This window comes from Elephas maximus, chromosome 6 (assembly GCF_024166365.1).
Source record: "Elephas maximus indicus isolate mEleMax1 chromosome 6, mEleMax1 primary haplotype, whole genome shotgun sequence".
Lineage (NCBI taxonomy): Eukaryota > Metazoa > Chordata > Mammalia > Proboscidea > Elephantidae > Elephas > Elephas maximus.
Window position 1 is genome coordinate 99,419,450 of NC_064824.1, and position 17,178 is coordinate 99,436,627.

The 17,178-nt window shown below is 42.4% G+C and overlaps 1 protein-coding gene across 1 annotated transcript in view; it reads left to right on the forward strand.

Moving 5' to 3' along the window:
• The first annotated feature begins 2,491 nt into the window (after positions 1-2,491).
• The window catches only part of LOC126078340 (aldehyde oxidase 2-like), a 95,329-nt gene continuing 80,642 nt past the window's right edge, over positions 2,492-17,178 (forward strand). Inside the window, 4 exon segments of the mRNA XM_049888832.1 lie at positions 2,492-2,545; positions 6,923-7,089; positions 8,089-8,197; positions 9,882-10,008. Coding sequence (XP_049744789.1) covers positions 2,492-2,545; positions 6,923-7,089; positions 8,089-8,197; positions 9,882-10,008 — 457 coding nt within the window.

The following is a 17,178-nucleotide window of genomic DNA, read 5'->3' on the forward strand; positions in this document are numbered from 1 at the left end:
GTCTCTAGGCCCCCCTGTCCCTAGGCCCCCCTGCAAGGGCAACGCCCATTTTGTTGAATTTGTTTACACTGCATAAGATTCCATTCAGACAAGTTTCCATATCTCAAACAAGTTTGAAAAACACTCCTCTAAGGTAATCCAGGTTCAGTTTTCAGTTTCCCAGCAATTAATGTATTTGATTCCCTAATCCGAAGTACTTTTATATCTGCCAAATCTAATATCATAATCCGATTTTAGCACTCTAAAAGTGTTCTTCCTCATTAAATGCTTTTTTTTATGTTGGTGCTGAAGGATTTATTCCTATGAGCATGCTGAAACACCATGATTCATGCTCCTCCCAGTCATTGGCAGCGTCTGTGCTCCTGTAGATGGAAATCGTGTGCGCTTTGGGTTCGCTGGAGTAGCTGCATGGTGCAAACAGGTAACATGCTTGGCTGTTAACTGAAAGGTTGGCGGTTCAAGTCCACCCTGAAGCACCTTGGAAGAAAGACCTGGCCATCTACTTCCCCAAAATCAGCACTTAAAAATCCTATGGAGCACAGTTCTACTCTGACACACATGGAGTTGCCATGAGTCAGAGCTGACTTGACAGCGACAGGTTTACTGGTTTTTATGTTTACTAGATACCCTTTTGGGTAATGGGTTAGATACCCTTTTTGAAAGTGAAGAGTGAGATGGTGAACAGACTGTGGTCCCTGCGTAGGTGTTCCCTTAAATGGAAGCAGCCGTAGAAGGCTGTGTCTCCACGTGCTGCTTTCTCTCTTCCCCAGACTGCCTCTCGCTCCGCACCCAACTCTCAAGGAATCAACTCCTCCTCATCTTTCAGGTTAAAAGCTTCTTCCTCAGGGCAGCCTTTTCTGACCCTTGTGCCCAAAAAAAAAGGCTAATTCTCTGTTCTTTGCTTTTCCTTAGTAGTACTTGTCACAAGGATAAATGTTTTCCCTCGATAAACTATAAACTCTTGGGAGACAGAGAGCTTGTAGACCTTGTTTTCCACTGTACCTCTACCTCTTAGCATCATGCCTGGTGCAAAGCAGACAGACACTCAGTAACTATTAATAAAGTGAATGAACGAATGACCAATGTCTCCTTTTTCAGGTAATCCATCAAGCATTTATTCACCCCTGCAATGAACAAGTAGCCATCCGTGCTGAACATTGTGGGGCATACAATGAGCTATTCTAACCTCCCACGAGCTTATTACCTAAGTGGAAAAATAAGACACAAAGATAACCAATTACTTAGTGACAGATAAGCCACTAGGCGACTAGCTTCCTAGTTCCTGGTTCATTAAATGGAAAGTACACAAGCAATTGGTTGTGCGGGTGCTTTCAGAATTCAGAGAAAGGAAAAGAAAGGAAGGTTTGAAATTGCCTTTTATTATTACTATTACTGTGGTAAAATATATACAATGAAAGTGTTGCCATTTTCACCATTTTTAAGTTATACAGTTAAGAGACATTCATTACATTCACCATGTTGTACAACCATTACCACTACCATTTCCAAAAGTTTTTTATCACCCCAAGAGTAAACTCAGTACCCCTCAAGCAATAACTCCCCATTCCCTCTCCCTTCAGCCCTTAGCAGCCACTAATAAACTTTTGTGTCTCTGCCGTTGCGTGTTCTAGATATTTAAGTGGGGTCATACAATATTTGTCCCTTTGTGTCTAGTTATTTCCCTCAGCAAAACATTTTCAAGTTTCACCCATGTGGTAACATGTATGGAGCTGCATTTTGACAGAGGATAAAGCGTGAAGGAGGGCATTGCAGCAGGACAGGGACACAGTTGTTATCGTTATCGGCATGGGCAAAATTTCTTCAGTCATTCAACAAACACATTTTGGGCATTTACTCTGTGGTAGGCACCATCCCGGCTCTGGGTGTACAGGGGTGAATTGGACGTAATGTCCCTGCCCTTGTGGAGCTCACATTCTAGTGGAGAAAGCAAACAACACCAACGTAAACAGCATCCATGTAGGCAGTGATGAGCAGTGTGGAAAAATGAAGTAGGGCAGGGGAATCGTGACGGGAGTGCTGCTTTAGACTGGGTGATCAGGCAAGAGCTCACACCCAAGTAACAAGAAGGCACCAATCATGGCACAGTGTGGGAGAAGAGAAGTTGTGTCCAGGTGAGTAACATGCACCAGGCCCTAGGACAGGAAAGAGTTTAGCATATTCAAGAAGCAGGGCACTGAAGCCCTCAAATGTCAAAAAAAGCAAGAACAGGTGTGGTATGTGGGTTGAGTACAGAGCTGCCTTTGAAGCCAGGATTGGTGGGAGGCAGAGGAGGCCTGAGGCAAGGATTGGTCCTCACTGGCACCCTCCATTTAAAAGGGGACTTCCCGCCCTCCCCTCTGAGGTTCAGGCTGCCTGCTTCTAGCCCAGGAAGGATTCCGGTTTCTTGGACCTAAATCTTTTCTGCTCATTTTAGAGGCTGGTGCCAAAGAGCATTCCCACCTAGAGTTGTAAGGCAAAACTTATGGGTGCAATGCCTTGCCCGACGAGATCCAATGAGTTGGTTTTCTTTGTGAACGGGAGGAAGGTAAGTGTTGGATGTTACTGCCATGGCTTGTAGAGGCAGGAGGAAACCACTAGCTTGAGGGCAGCTCTTGGCCCATTTGGGCTGAGCCTCCCTCCTGTTAAGGGGCAAATAGCCAGGGACCGGAGCTCCTGGGTGGTGTTAACTGTTCGTTCACTCAGTTGCTAACCAAAAGGGTGCCTCAGAAGAAAGACCTGGGAATCCGCTTCTGAAAAATCAGCCACTGAGAACCCTATAGAATACAGTTCTACTCTGACACACATGGGGTGGCCATGAGCTGGAGTTAACTCAAAGGCAACTGGTTTTGGTTAACCAGAGGCTCCAGGAACTCATCCTAATTTGGCCTTCCTCCCATTGAGCCAGGGCTCAGCTCCTGAGAATGTGGGAGGCAGTAAAATATTTGGGGATTAATTTTGGGGTTAGTTGCAGGTGATCGGTATGGGACAGATTTGGTTCCAATCAGGTTCTTCCTTTTACTGTGTAACCTTATGCAAGTTAGTTCACCTCTCTGAGCCTCAGTGTCCTCGTCTTTAGAACTGACTTCCTAGAGCTATTGTAAAGGTTTTAAAACGGCTTCTTCTTTCATTGATTAAGACTCCCTGCATGCTCATAAGGCACTAAGCACTGGGCCTGATCCCAGAGAAGTACTTTATCTAGTAACATATCTCAATCCTCAAATTTAGGTGGATGAGAAATGGAGCTTTCTTTGTTTTCCTGTATATCAACTTAATTTTCCTGTCAAGTCCCCATTTTACAAGGTTGGTTGAAATGTAATCACAGTCCATTGGAGTCCCCCTCTTCCCTGGGCTGCAGCTGGGTTGCAAGGGGACTTCTAGTGACAAGGGGTGGAGTGGTTCTCCCATTGTCACTTTCCCCTGGCATCACTGTGACAGCCATCCTCCCTGCAGCCTTCACTGTCAGTCCATCCAAGCTACCAGTTAACTCTCAGTGTCTTCTACCAGGCCCTTCCAACCATGAATCTCTATGTGCCTTTCATGGGAGCCATTCTACTGCTCCTTCCAAGGCCCCTCAGTTCTCTGATCCTTCAAACCTAACTGGGGTTTGGTGATACCCATCCACACCCCCAGGGCCTGGTGCAAGAAAGGAAATAGAGCATAGAGCCTCTACGCTCTTATCTCTTCCCTTCTAACTCTCTCTCCCGTAGCCAGTCTCCACGACCAGCAACCACCACACAGTCTTCTGAAGCTACCATTTGTGATCTGAGTCCTTACTTGCCTACCCCACCTGCCCAGGCTTTTGAGACAAAGTCTAGAAGTGGCTCCTTCCTCTACGTTCTTGAGGAAGGAGCCACTTCTATATCCCTTCTTGAGTCATGAGCCCTGAACAGAGCAGCAGCAAGATCAGGGCATAATTCTAGGGGTTAGAGAAAATACAGATGTGTGTGGTAGAGGCAGAAGTCAGCCAAAATTTCAAAAAATATTATCCAGCCACATTCTCAGTAAACATTTTTAAGAGGCCTGGGATAGAAGTAAGGACAGACAGAAGAGAGCTTCGTCTTTCATTGATTAAGGGTACCATAGGATGCAGAGAGGAAGCTCTGTTGTGTAGTGGTTAAAGCACTCAGCTATTAAGCCCCAAAGGTTGGCAGTTTGAACCACCAGCCACTCTGGGGAGAAAGAAGTCTGCTTTCTTAAAGATTACATACAGACTTGGAACCTCTATGAGGGTGTTCTACTCTGTTCTATAGGGTCGCTATGAGTTGGAATCAACTCAATGGCAGTGGGTTTAGTTTTGTTTTTTTTCGGTAGGGATCCAGAAAGCAGTTGAATTTTAATGTCTCAGCTTGGAAGAACCATCCTATTAGTTTTTACTCTTGAGGTGTATAAAAGTTCATGTCTTTCTTCTGGAGAGAAAGGACCAACCTAAAATGAACAGCCCGTTGTATCTTCTTTCGTTCTGATACAACAGAATGGCTGGAGGTTTTTGCAGGACACCCCAAGACAAAGTCAAAAGAAATATTCCAAAATAAGCAAATGGGGAAAAAGGCAACAAAGAAGGCCCCTCCATGGCCTTTGAGTGCTAACCCCCTCTTTCCAAGGTGAGGGAGGGAGGGATCCTAGTCTCTCACTAGAGGTACCCTGGGTCTTGAGCTGGAGCATCGTGGCTAACCATCGGGTCAGTTCTGGGGTCTTTCCAGGGTGACAGCAACTCCCTCACATTCCCTTTCTGCCACCTGTCTTAAGGCCCTAGGTGTTATTAAATGTATTCCCATAAGAGATGTCTCATAGGTCCCAGAATAGAAACTCTGCCTACCCAGCTTTCCTCCCTCCAAGACCCTGCACTGCAAGCAAGCACACATGTGCACACGCACACACACACACACACACTTGACATCCATATCCCTTCCAAATTTGAAATATTTCAAGAGTCCAAGAGACTGGGTCCGAAGATTCCACAAGGATGGATAATAGAGCAAATATGAAGAATACAACTGCATCTTTTTGCACAGCAGTGGTTTCCAGCACTAATCACAAATAAGAGCATTGCAGCCTGCTCTGTAAATGTGTGTGAAAGTTGTTTGCCTGTAGAGCACAGAAGCACAGGGCTAGGTGGGACCAGGCCTGATGTTGCACCAAACCACTGAATCAAACAGGTCACAGCAGACATTCCACTGGATCACTGATAAAACCCCCATTATAATCTCTTTTCTGTTTCCAACACAGGTGATAGAGAGGAATGCAGACCCAGAAGTGACTCTGCTGACCTTCCTGAGAAAGAACTGGACCCTTTTTTCAAAGTCTTGGCCTTGACTATATTTGCTTAAAAGCTTAGACCAGCTGCAATTATGGGAACTAATCAAACCCCTCTGTTCTTAAAACAGCCAGTTCCCTTGGCCCTTGCTCCCTAGGCCAAGAGTTTTTGACAATGGTTTTAAGGATATTAGGTTAATTGGACTCTTTTGGAGAGGATGAAGTTTCCCCAAAGTTTCTTATATCTTGATTTAATAGCAGTGAAATATAAGCTAAGCTCTTTATTCAACTCTAGGTACTTCCTTAAGGGCTGACCCGCTCCCCACTGGAGTTGTTACGTAATGGAGGGTTGTGTTGCACATGCCCTGCCCTTGAGCAAAGCCAAATTCTTCAGGTTCCGTGAGGGTGTTTGTCATAGAAAAGATTTCTTTTCCCTACATCTGTTTTCTTGCACGAGATCTTCCCCACCATTTTATATTCTGAAATACAGATCTACATAAGGCAAACACGTTTTAACTGGCAAATCTAATGAATCTCTCAGAGAAGTCAAATAAACAACAGAAATGACAAATTGATGGAGTTGGCCACAGGCCAAGTTTTGCTTAAAAGCCCACATGGGTTTTTTAACTAATTTTCAGTGTTTAAAAATCAGGAAATTTCGTATTTAAAAAATCTAGATTTCCAGCTCCTAGTGAAAAATGGGAAGATAGACATTCCTGTGAAGCAAAAATCTTGCTTGGAGCTAAATAGGACTTGTCCTTACTCTCTGATCTAAGATGGGGCAGGAGGGCTCCAGTTACCCTCAGCCCACCCCACTTATTTGCATAACCACTCTGATAAGCATTTGAGGTTATGATTCTTAATTTAGATGGACAAGCCCTGTGGTTTAAAAAAAGCAGTAAGCAATAGCAACAGAGCTCATGATTCTGAAGTCTTTCGGCCAGGCCAGGTAATTGCACTCAATCCCATCAACTGTGCCGAATGGATCTTGAGTAGGGAGAAAAAAAGAGAGAAGGATGGATAAAAAGAGGGAGGTGGACTGAGCCTAAAGTTGGAATTAGGACCCAGATGAAGCGGAAGTAGCAAGACATACAAGGTAGGATCTGAAACAAGAATGGGAATTTCTCCAAAGACTCACTAATTTGCTTTCAAATACAATACAAATTACTGTACAAAACTAGTCATAAAGTTTCTTTCTTCCAATTACATGACTGGAACCCAGAAGAAGTCATGAATGGCACAAATGATTAAGTGCTCAATTACTAGCTGCAAGGTTGGCAGGGAGAAAGAGGCATCTCAGAAGACAGGCCTGGAGATATGCTTTCAAGAAGTCACAGCCTTGAAAATCCTATGGAGCACAGTTCTACTCTGTACACATGCGGTCACCTGGAGTTGGAATCCACTTGGTGGCAACTAACAGCAACCTCACGATACTGGATTTTCCAAAGGGCTTTTACATGTGTTATCTTACAAGGTGCTTATAATAAGCCTGTGAAAGTAAGATAGGTATTGCTTTTCCCTTTTGCAAGTGAGAAAACAGCCAGGGACAGGTTAATATGCCCAGTGTCACACAGCATTTAATAAAGTATGGCATGGCCTTTACTGAGACCTTTACTGAGACCTAGAGGTAGGTAAATGATTTCTTAGACCTGCCTCTCTTCTCTCTAAGAAAATCTTCCTCGTTAGTGACACCCTGGAGACAGCGGGGCATCTGTTCCTTAACCAGCCCCTTCTTCCAGTGCGCCTCACAGGAACCAAGTATGCCTGCGGAAGAGGAGGCCGCGGAGCATGCACCGTGATGGTGTCCGGGCATGACCCCGTGTCCAAGAAGATAAGGTATCCTTCCTGGAAGCCTGGAAGCCTGGAAGCCCAGAGGGGGCTCTGTTTCTTTGCCAGGCTTGTATTCTCGTCTCATAGCTGAAAGAGATCTTCAACAGCCTTCCAGGCCTGTGATTCTCACCTCCTCTAGAGCTTAGACTCCCTCAGAAAATCTAATAAAACTAAGAGCCATCTACTCAGAAAGCACATAAACTACTACACTTTGCATACAGTTTCAGGGAGATCATGGACCTCCCAAAGCACATTGATGCACGCCAGATTAAGAAACCTCAATTTAGCTCAATCCTTCACTTTACAGATGAGGAAACTGAGGTTCAAAGACATGAAGTAACTTGTTCAAGGTCATACAGCTAGCAAGTCATAGGACAAGGACTTGAACCCATGTTTTGTGGCTCTGAAGTTCATGCTGTTTCTACTGCTGGGCTAGGCCAAAAGGCCCTGTAGATCAGGCCTGGGTCATGCTTTCATTCTTTACTTAAGGGCCAGATTCCAAAACTTGTGCTTCTGCCAAATCTATTGGCCCTAGAAATCAAGAGATGGCCTAAAACACTATTGAGTGACCTTATCCAGAAAGCTTAAAATTAACAAGCAAAAAAATCCATAAATACACAGATATGGGTAAAAGACATAAGTGTGTGCCTTTTATCTGCTATGGGGTCAATGTCCCAATAAGCAGCACCAGCAAAAGTTCAACCACACTCGTAGTGACATGAGTCCATTTCTATTGCTCCCAAGTACATCTGTTCTGGGCTTGGAAAGTTTTTCGAATGTTCAGGATGGCCAGATTCACCCTAGGGATCTCCAATTCTTATAGATATTATGGAGTCAGCAGAGACGACTCTAGAGTCTTCCTCCCTGCCCCTCCTTCAGCTCCCTACCCTGTCAGCTGAGTGATAGGCTGCTATGGGTTTTCTGCTGCCCTTCTTGGTTCCTGGTCTCCCCACAAGGCAGCACTGTGTTACTCACCTTGATTTTCCTTGTGTTTCTCATGCTAAGACACTTCTCTGTCACCGCCTGCCTGGTGCCCATCTGCTTTCTGTATGGAGCCGCTGTCACCACCGTGGAAGGTGTTGGAAGCATCCAAACTAGGATTCACCCTGTGCAGGTGAGAGCACATCCTAAATTTCTCACTCCTTAACTTCACCTTTTGAACAAATGCTGTTCTACCTGAGGCTTCTAGGTTGTGGTAGGTACGCAGAAGCTTTGGATGCATATTGATTAGGGCAATGCTATCTGTTAGTGATTTCAGAGAAAGCTGGGAATCTGTCCAAATTTTATGAGATTAAAATCTTTTTTCTTACTTTTTCTATTTGAATGATAAACAGAATGATCAAAATATTGATTAATACCTACCAGACTGTAGTCTAGAATAGATATTATACAAAGGATATTATACATAGAATAGAATGTCTCTCAGGGCAACAGGATAAAATTCAAGATTATCCTCTGTGACATGGAGTTGTTGGATGCAAAATAAAAATTGAGGGGACGGGAGGTAAGTGGAATCTAAAACTGATTTTACCAGAACAATCATTTCTCCAAATCCTAGCCTGAAGCCAGAATGCAGCAGCTGGTCTAAGAGTTCTGTGGCATGCACCGGCAGAGAATACATCAACTCCCCCATCATTGTCATGGTGGCTTGGGAATCACAGAACCAGAATGACCAACACTGCAAGTCCTTCCAGGCAGAAGGATCCAGATGACCCAGCAGAGCCTATTGGGCAGGAGGCCAGAGAGGAATATTCGCAAGCCGGTCAATAAACCTGAAGCCTAGGATTTCATGACTTTACATCCTGATTTCTGAAACAGGGCTGCTCCAACTTTAGTGGGAGCATGTTAAGAATGCAAATTCTGAGTCAGGAGGTTTGGGGTAGGCACCTGAGGTTCTACATTTTCTACAAGCTCCCAGGTAGAAACAATCTGCTGGTCCATGTACCACACTTTATTTATTTTTCTATTGTACTTTAGATGAAGGTTTACAGAACAAACTAGCTTCTCATTAAACAGTTAGTACACGTATTGTTTTACAACATCAGTTAACAACCCCATGACATGTCAATACTCTTCCTTCTCAATCTTGGGTTCCCTATTACCAGCTTTCCTGTCCCCTCCTGCCTTCTAGTCCTTGCCCCTGGGCTGGTGTGCCCCTTTAGTCTCGTTTCGTTTTATGGGTCTTTCCAATCTCTGGCTGAAGGGTGAGCCTCAGGAGTGACTTCATGACTGAGCTGAAAGGGTGTCCTGGGGCCATACTCTCAGCGTTTCTCCAGCTTCTGTCAGGGCAGCAAGCCTGGCATGAACCACACTTTAAATAACAAAGATCTAGGACACAGATCAAAGTCTTGGACCTTTGAAAGTAGAGCTCCCTTTGAGCCAACACAGAAGAATTTAAAGAATAAAGGAAGATCAATAATAGATAGTCTCCAAGTTAATCAAAAAAAGTGACCTCATGGTCAATACTAAGCTGTATAAGATATGGAGGTGTTCAAGAAAAATCTTTCTGGAATTTATACTGTATTCTCCTTATAATTGTTGATTTCTAGAGAATTCTTCTTGCTTTGTGAATGGCACACTGCTAATTCACAAGTAGAAGGGTTTGGGCATTTGACCTTCATGAGTTATTGTAACTATAGAATATGGCATCGGAGTCACCTCCTCCAGCCCTGTCTAGGAAAAGGGGAAGGGTACATTTGCTCAGGGAGCGAGTTCCACCATGACAGGGGTGTGGACCCTCATGGTGAGTTGGTAGCAGCAGGAAGGCAGAGCCTGTGATGTTGTGTGTGTCCTTCCAGGAGAGAATCGCCAAGAGTCATGGCACCCAGTGTGGATTCTGTACCCCTGGGATGGTGATGTCCATGTACACGCTCCTGAGGAACCACCCGGAGCCTTCAGAGGAACAGCTCATGGAAGCCCTGGGGGGTAAGTCTGAAATGGAGAAAACCCACTACCCACCCAAGGTCAGAAATGAAGTATGCTAAAGACTGCTCCACACCACCCCCAACACCCTCCCAACCCCTGTTAGAGTCTCCCTTCAGCTGTTTGTAAAGCAGCCACAGTTCACCCAGGAGCAGAGAAGAATGCCAAGCTGCACCCTGCTTGTCTGAGCACATGCTTAGAACAGCCTCCACAGAACTAACATGCTGCACATGGGCCACACCACCCACCTTGGCACGCACTTCTCTATCCAGTGACTTACTCTGCTTTCCCCATTAAGGACCCTTCAACATCAAAAAGATCCTTTAAATTTTGCAATGTGTGTAAGTTGCTAAAAAGGAGGCCATAAGTATATATCCCTTTTGCAGGACCAATAAACATCATTTTCAGGTGCCAATAATCCCTAAACAAGTCATCCATTATATATACAAGTTCTTAGATTGACTCATACTCATAGCAACCCTATAGGACAGAGTAGAACTGGCCCTGTAGGGTTTTCAAGGCTGTAATCTTTACAGAAGCAGACTGATACATCTTTCTCCTGAGGAGTGGCTAGCGGGTTCAAACCACAGGCCTTTCAGTTAGCATCCAAGCACTTAACCACTGCGAGTCGGAATGGACTCAACAGCAACGGGTTTGGTTTGGTTTCTTAGACTGAATACTGACAGGTGAGCACAGACACACTCTTCTATTCTGCCAGCGCCTTTGTTCTCTCCCTCTCTGCTCTGATACAGAAAATCAGATTAATTTATCTAAAATTCCCAACTTCCTTAGGTCCTTCCCCTATTGGAAGTTCTTCAGTGGCCCCTTGTTGGTAAAGCATAGCCAAGCCTAATCTCCTTAACCAGGCATTCAGAGAAGCCCAACAACTGGTCTCACCAACTCATGCTTCCTGCCCTTTCCTCTGTGGGACTCCCTGCAAGCCAATTTCCTACCCAACTCTCGACTCTGTGCACATTCCCACTTCTGCACCTTTGCTTGTGCGGCTCTGCGAGCCCAGTACCACCCACCCCTGCCCCCTCCACCAAGCCATTGAAGGATTGCTCATCCTTCAAGCCTTGGCTAGTTTGAGAAGCCTTTCCATGTGAACTCTTTTCTACAAGCCTTCATCCTTAGAAACCTCTGGTTCTCAAACTCTACAAAAGAATTACCTGCAGACCTATTACATGCAGTTCCAGGGCTCACCCCCAGACATTGTGATTCAGGAGAATTGGAGTATGGCTGAGCATCTGCATTTTTAACAAATACTCCCCAGGGATTTTGATGCACTGACCTAAGAGCCACTGAGAAGTGCTGCTGATAAACTGTCCGCTGTATGCTTTGCTTATATCCAAACCAAAAACCAAACCCAGTGCTGTCGAGTTGATATGCTTTGCTTATATCCAAACCAAAAACCAAACCCAGTGCTGTCGAGTTGATTCCGACTCATAGCGACGCTATAGGACAGAGTAGAACTGCCCCATAGAGTTTCCAAGGAGCACCTGGCGGATTTGAACTGCTGACCCTTTGGTTAGCAGCCATAGCACTTAACCACTACGCAACCAGGGTTTCCTTGCTTATATAGAGCCTTAAAAACCAGTTGCTGTCGAGTTGACTCTAACTCATGGTGACCCCATCTGTGTCAGAGTAGAACTATACTCCATAGGGTTTTCAATGGCTGATTTTTCAGAATTAGCTGTCCAGGCCTTTCGTCCAAGGTGCCTCTCGGTGGGCTCAAATCTCCAACCTTTCGTTTAGCAGCCACGTGTTAACTGTTTGCACCACGCTGGGACTCCATATAGAGCCTATATTGTCTGTGTTTTAGTGAGCCCTGGTGGTGCGGTGGTTAAAGTGCTCAGCTACTAACCAGAAAAAGTTGGCAGTTCAAGCTCACTAGCCACTCCACAGGAGAAGATGTGACATAAATATTTACAGCCTTGGAAACCCTATGGGAGACTTCTACTCTGTCCTATAGGGTTGTTATGAGTTGAAATTGACTCAATGGCAGTGGATTTGGTTTCAGATTGGTCTGTGTTTTGGGGTCCCCAGCATCTTGAGCAGTGTCTGAAATATAGCTATTGTCAATAAATACTTGTTGCTGAGATTGAAGATAAAGCACTTGACACTAATTTATTTGAGGAAAAATCAAATACAAGAATTTTAAAAAATGAAGAAACCCTAAGAATTATGCCGGACACTATTAAGAGGAACAGCCTGCAAGTGATTGGGGTACTAGAAAGGGGGAGATAACAGAAAATACAGAGAGAACTGTTGAAGGTTTGCTGGCAGAAATCTTTCCTGATGTCATGAAAGACAAGAAGATATCTATCCAAGAAGCTCATCAAACCACGCATAGGATAGATGCCAAAAGAAAGTCACCAAGACATATTATAATCAAACTTGCCAAAACCAAAGATAAAGAGAGAATTTTAAGAGTAGCTGGGGATACGAAAAGTCACCTACAAAGAAGAATCAGTAAAACTGAGCTCTGACTATACAGGCAAGAAAGCAATGGGATGACATATATAAAGCCTCGAAGGAAAAAAATTGCCAACAAGGAATTATATATTCAGTAAAACTGTCTCTCAAATGTAAAAATGAAATTAGGGCATTTCCAGATAAACAGAAGTTTAGGGAATTTGTAAAAACCAAACCAAAATTACAAGAAATATTAAAGGGAGTCCTTTGGCTAGTGAACCAACACTATCAGATAACAACCCAAGACTAGAACACAGGACAAGAAAACCAGATATCAACCCAGGTAGGGAAGTCACGAAAACAAGTCAAAGCTAAAACACTGTATAGGGAAACAGAGACATCAGTATGTAAATGTTGACAACATTAAAACCAAAAAGAGCGACTAAATAATGTAGTCATAGAACTTTCATATGGAGAGGAAGTTAAGGTGATATCAAGAAATAAAAGATTGGTTTAAACTTAGAAAAATAGAGATAAATTTTCAGGTAACCAAAAAGGGAAGCTAACAAATCTACCCATCAAAATAAAAAAGAAGAAAACCATAAAGACTCAGCAAATACAAAATCAACCGTAATGAAAAAGATGAAAGAAAATACAAAAAGAAAAACGAATCAGCACATAAAATTAAGTGGGACAAAGAAATTGTCACCACCAAAAAAAAAACCATCAAAGTGACAGCACTGAACTCATAAAAACCAGAAAACCAAACTCAGTGCTGTCGAGTAGATTCCAACTCATAGTGACCCTATAGGACAGAGTAGAACTGCCCCACAGAGTTTCCAAGGAGCACCTGGCGGATTCGAACTGCCAACCCTTTGGTTAGCAGCCGTAGCACTTAACCACTACATCACCAGGGTTTCCACTGAACACATGCCTATCAACAATTATGCTGAATGTAAATGGACTAAATGCACCAATAAAGAGACAGAGTGGCAGAATGGACAAAAAAACATGATCTATCTGTATGCTGCCTACAAGGGACACACCTTAGACTCAAAGACACAAACAAACTAAAACACAAAGGATGGAAAAAAATATATCCATCGAACAACAACTAAAAAAGAGCAGTGGTGGCAGTATTAATCTCTGACAAAATAGACTTTAAAACAAAATCCACCACAAAGGATAAGGAAGTACGCTATATAGTGATTAAAGGGTCAATATACCTGGAGGACATAACCATAATAAATATATACACACCCAATGACAAGGCTCCAAAATACATAAAACAAACTCTAATAGCATTGAAAAGAGAAATAGACAGCTCCACATTAATGGTAGGAGACTTCAACACACCACTTTCAGTGAAGGACAGAACATCTTAGAAAGAAGCTCAGTAAAGACAGGGAATATCTAAATGCCAAAATCAACCATCCTGATGTCATAAACATACTCAGAACACTCCACCCAACAGGAGCCAAGTATACTTTCTTTTCCAATGCACATGAAACATTCTCCAAAATACATCACATATCAGGCCACAAAACAACAGAATCTGAAACATTGAAATATTACAAAGCATCTTTTCTGACCATAAAGCCATAAAAATAGAAATCAGTAACAGAAAAAGCAAGGAAAAAAAAATACATGGAAACTGAACAACACCTTGCTCAAAAATGAGTGGGTTATAGAAGAAATCAAGGATGGAATAAAGAATTCACAGAATCAAATGAGAATGAAAACACATCTTACCAGAACCTTTGGGACACAGCAAAAGCAGCACTCAGAGTCAATTTATAGCAATAAATGCACACATCCAAAAGGAAGAAATGGCCAAAATCAAAACATTAACCCTACAACTTGAACAAATACAAGAGAGTAGCAAAAGTAGCCCTCGAGGATGCTGGTGAGGAGTGAGCTTCTTGGATCAGGTGGACACTTGAGACTATGTTGGCATCTCCTATCTGGAGGAGTGATGAGAGGGCAGAGAGGGTGAGAAGCTGGCAGAATGGACATGAAAAGAGAGAGTAGAGGGAAGGAGCAGGCTGTCTCATTAGTGGGAGAGCAATTAGGAGTATATAGCAAGGTGTATATAAATTTTTGTGTGAGAGACTGACTTGATTTGTAAACTTTCACTTAAAGCACAATAAAAATTATATATAAAAAAAAATGTAGCCCTCAAGCACACGAACAAAGGAAATAATAAAGACAGAACAGAAATAAATGAAAGAGTCAACAATACCAAAAGCTGGTTCTTTGAAAAGATCAACAAAATCAATAAACCACTGGCCAAACTGACAAAAGAAAAACAGGAGAAGAAACAGAAACCCTAAATAACAAATGAAATGGGTGATATCACAACAGACCCAACTGAAATTAAAAGGATGGTAACAGAATACTATGAAAATTTTTACTTCTACAAATTTGAAAACCTAGAAGAAATGGACAAATTTCCAAAAACACACTACCTGCCTAAACTAACACAAACCAAGTTAGAAAAACTAAATAAACCTATAACAAAAGAAGAGATTAAAGACCAAAAAAAAAACTGCCAACCAAAAAAATCTCTGGCCCTGACAGCTTCACTGGAAAATTCTATCAAACTTTCAGAGAAAAGTTAACACCAGTACTACTAAATGTATCTCAGAGCATAGAAAATGATGGAATACTCCCAAGCTCATTCTATGAAGCCAAACATAACCCTGATACTAAAGCCACATAAAGACACCACAAAAAAAGAAAATTGCAGACAAATATCCTTCATGAACATAGACACAAAAATCCTCAACAAAATTTTAGGCAATAGAATTCAACAACATAGCAAAAAAATAATTCACCATAACCAAGTGGGATTCATACCAGGTATGCAGGGATGGTTCAACACTAGAAAAACAATCAATGTAATCTATCACACAAATAGAAGACAAGAACCACATGATCTTATCAACTGATGCAGAAAAGGCATTTGACAAAGTGCAACACCCATTCATGATAAAAACTCTCAGCAAAATAGGAATACAAGGGAAATTCCTCCATATAATAAAGGGCATCCAACAGCCAACATCATCCTAAACAGACAGAGTCTGAAGGCATTCCCTTTGAAAACAGGGACCAGACAAGAATGTGCTTTATTATCGCTCTTATTCAACATTCTGCTGGAGGTCCTAGCCAGAGCAATAAGGCAAGAAAAAGAAACAAAGGGCATCCAAGTGGTAAGGAAGAAGTAAAAGTATCCCTGTTCACAAAGGATATGATCTTATACATAGAAAACTCAAAAAAATCCACAAGTAAACTACTGGAACTATTAGAAGATTTCAGCAAAGTATCAGAATACAAGATAAGCATACAAAAATCGATTGGACTCCTCTACACCAACAAAGAGAACTTCAAAAAGGAAATCACCAAATCAATACCATTTACAATAACCCCCCAAAAGATAAAATACTTAGGAATAAACCTAACCAGAGATGTAAAAGACCTATACAAAGAAAACTATAAGACACTACTTACTGCAAGAAACCAAAAGAGACCTACGAAAGTGGAAAACTATACCTTGCTCATGGATAGGAAGGCTCAACATTGTGAAAATGTCAATTCTACCCAAAACAATCTACACATACAATGCAATCCCAATCCAAATGCCAAGGACATTTTTTAATGAGATGGAGAAACAAATTACCAAATTCATATGGAAAAGGAACAGGCCCTGGATAAGTAAAACATTACTGAAGAAGAACAAAGTGGGAGGCCTCGCACCACCTGATTTTAGAACCTATTATACCACCATGGTAGTCAAAACAGCCTGGTGCTTGTACAACAACAGATACATAGACCAATGGAGCAGAATTGAGAATCCAGACATAAATTCATCCAGCTATGAGCAGCTGATATTTGACAAAGGCCCAAAGTCAGTTAAATGGGGAAAAGACAGTCTCTTTAACAAATGGTGCTGGCATAACTAGATATCCATCTGCAAAAAAATGAAACAGGACCCATACCTCACACCATGTATAAAAACTAACTCAAAGTGGATCAAAGACCTAAATATAAAACCTAAAACGATAAAGATCATGGAAGAAAAAATAGCAACAATGCTAGAAGCCCTAATACATGGCATAAACAGAACACAAACCATAACTAACAAAGCACAAACACTGGAAGGAAAACTAGGTAAGTGGGAGCTCCTAAAAATCAAACACCTATGCTCATCAAAAGACTTCACCAAAAGAGTAAAAAGAGAACCTACAGACTGGGAAAAAGTTTCTGGCTATGACATATCCGATAAGGGTCTAACCTCTAAAATCTACAAGATACTGCAACACCTCAACCACAAAAAGACAAATGACCCAATTAAAAATGGGCAAGGGTATGAATATACACTTCACCAAAGAAGATGTTCAGGCAGCTAACAGATACATGAGGAAATGCTCACGGTCATCATTAGCCATTAGAGAAATTCAAATCAAAACCACAAAGAGATGCCATCTCACCCCAACAAGGCTGGCAAAAAAAACACAAAATAATAAATGTTTGAGAGGTTATGGAGGGACTGGAACATTTATGCCCTGCTGGTGGGAATGTAAAATAGTACAACCACTTTGAAAATCAATTTGGCGCTTCCTTAAAAAGTTAGAAATAGAAGTTCCATATGACCCAGCAATCCCATTCCTTGGGATATATCCTAGAGAAATAAGAGCCATCACACTAATAGATATCTGCACACCCATGTTCATTGCAGCGCTGTTCACAATAGCAAAA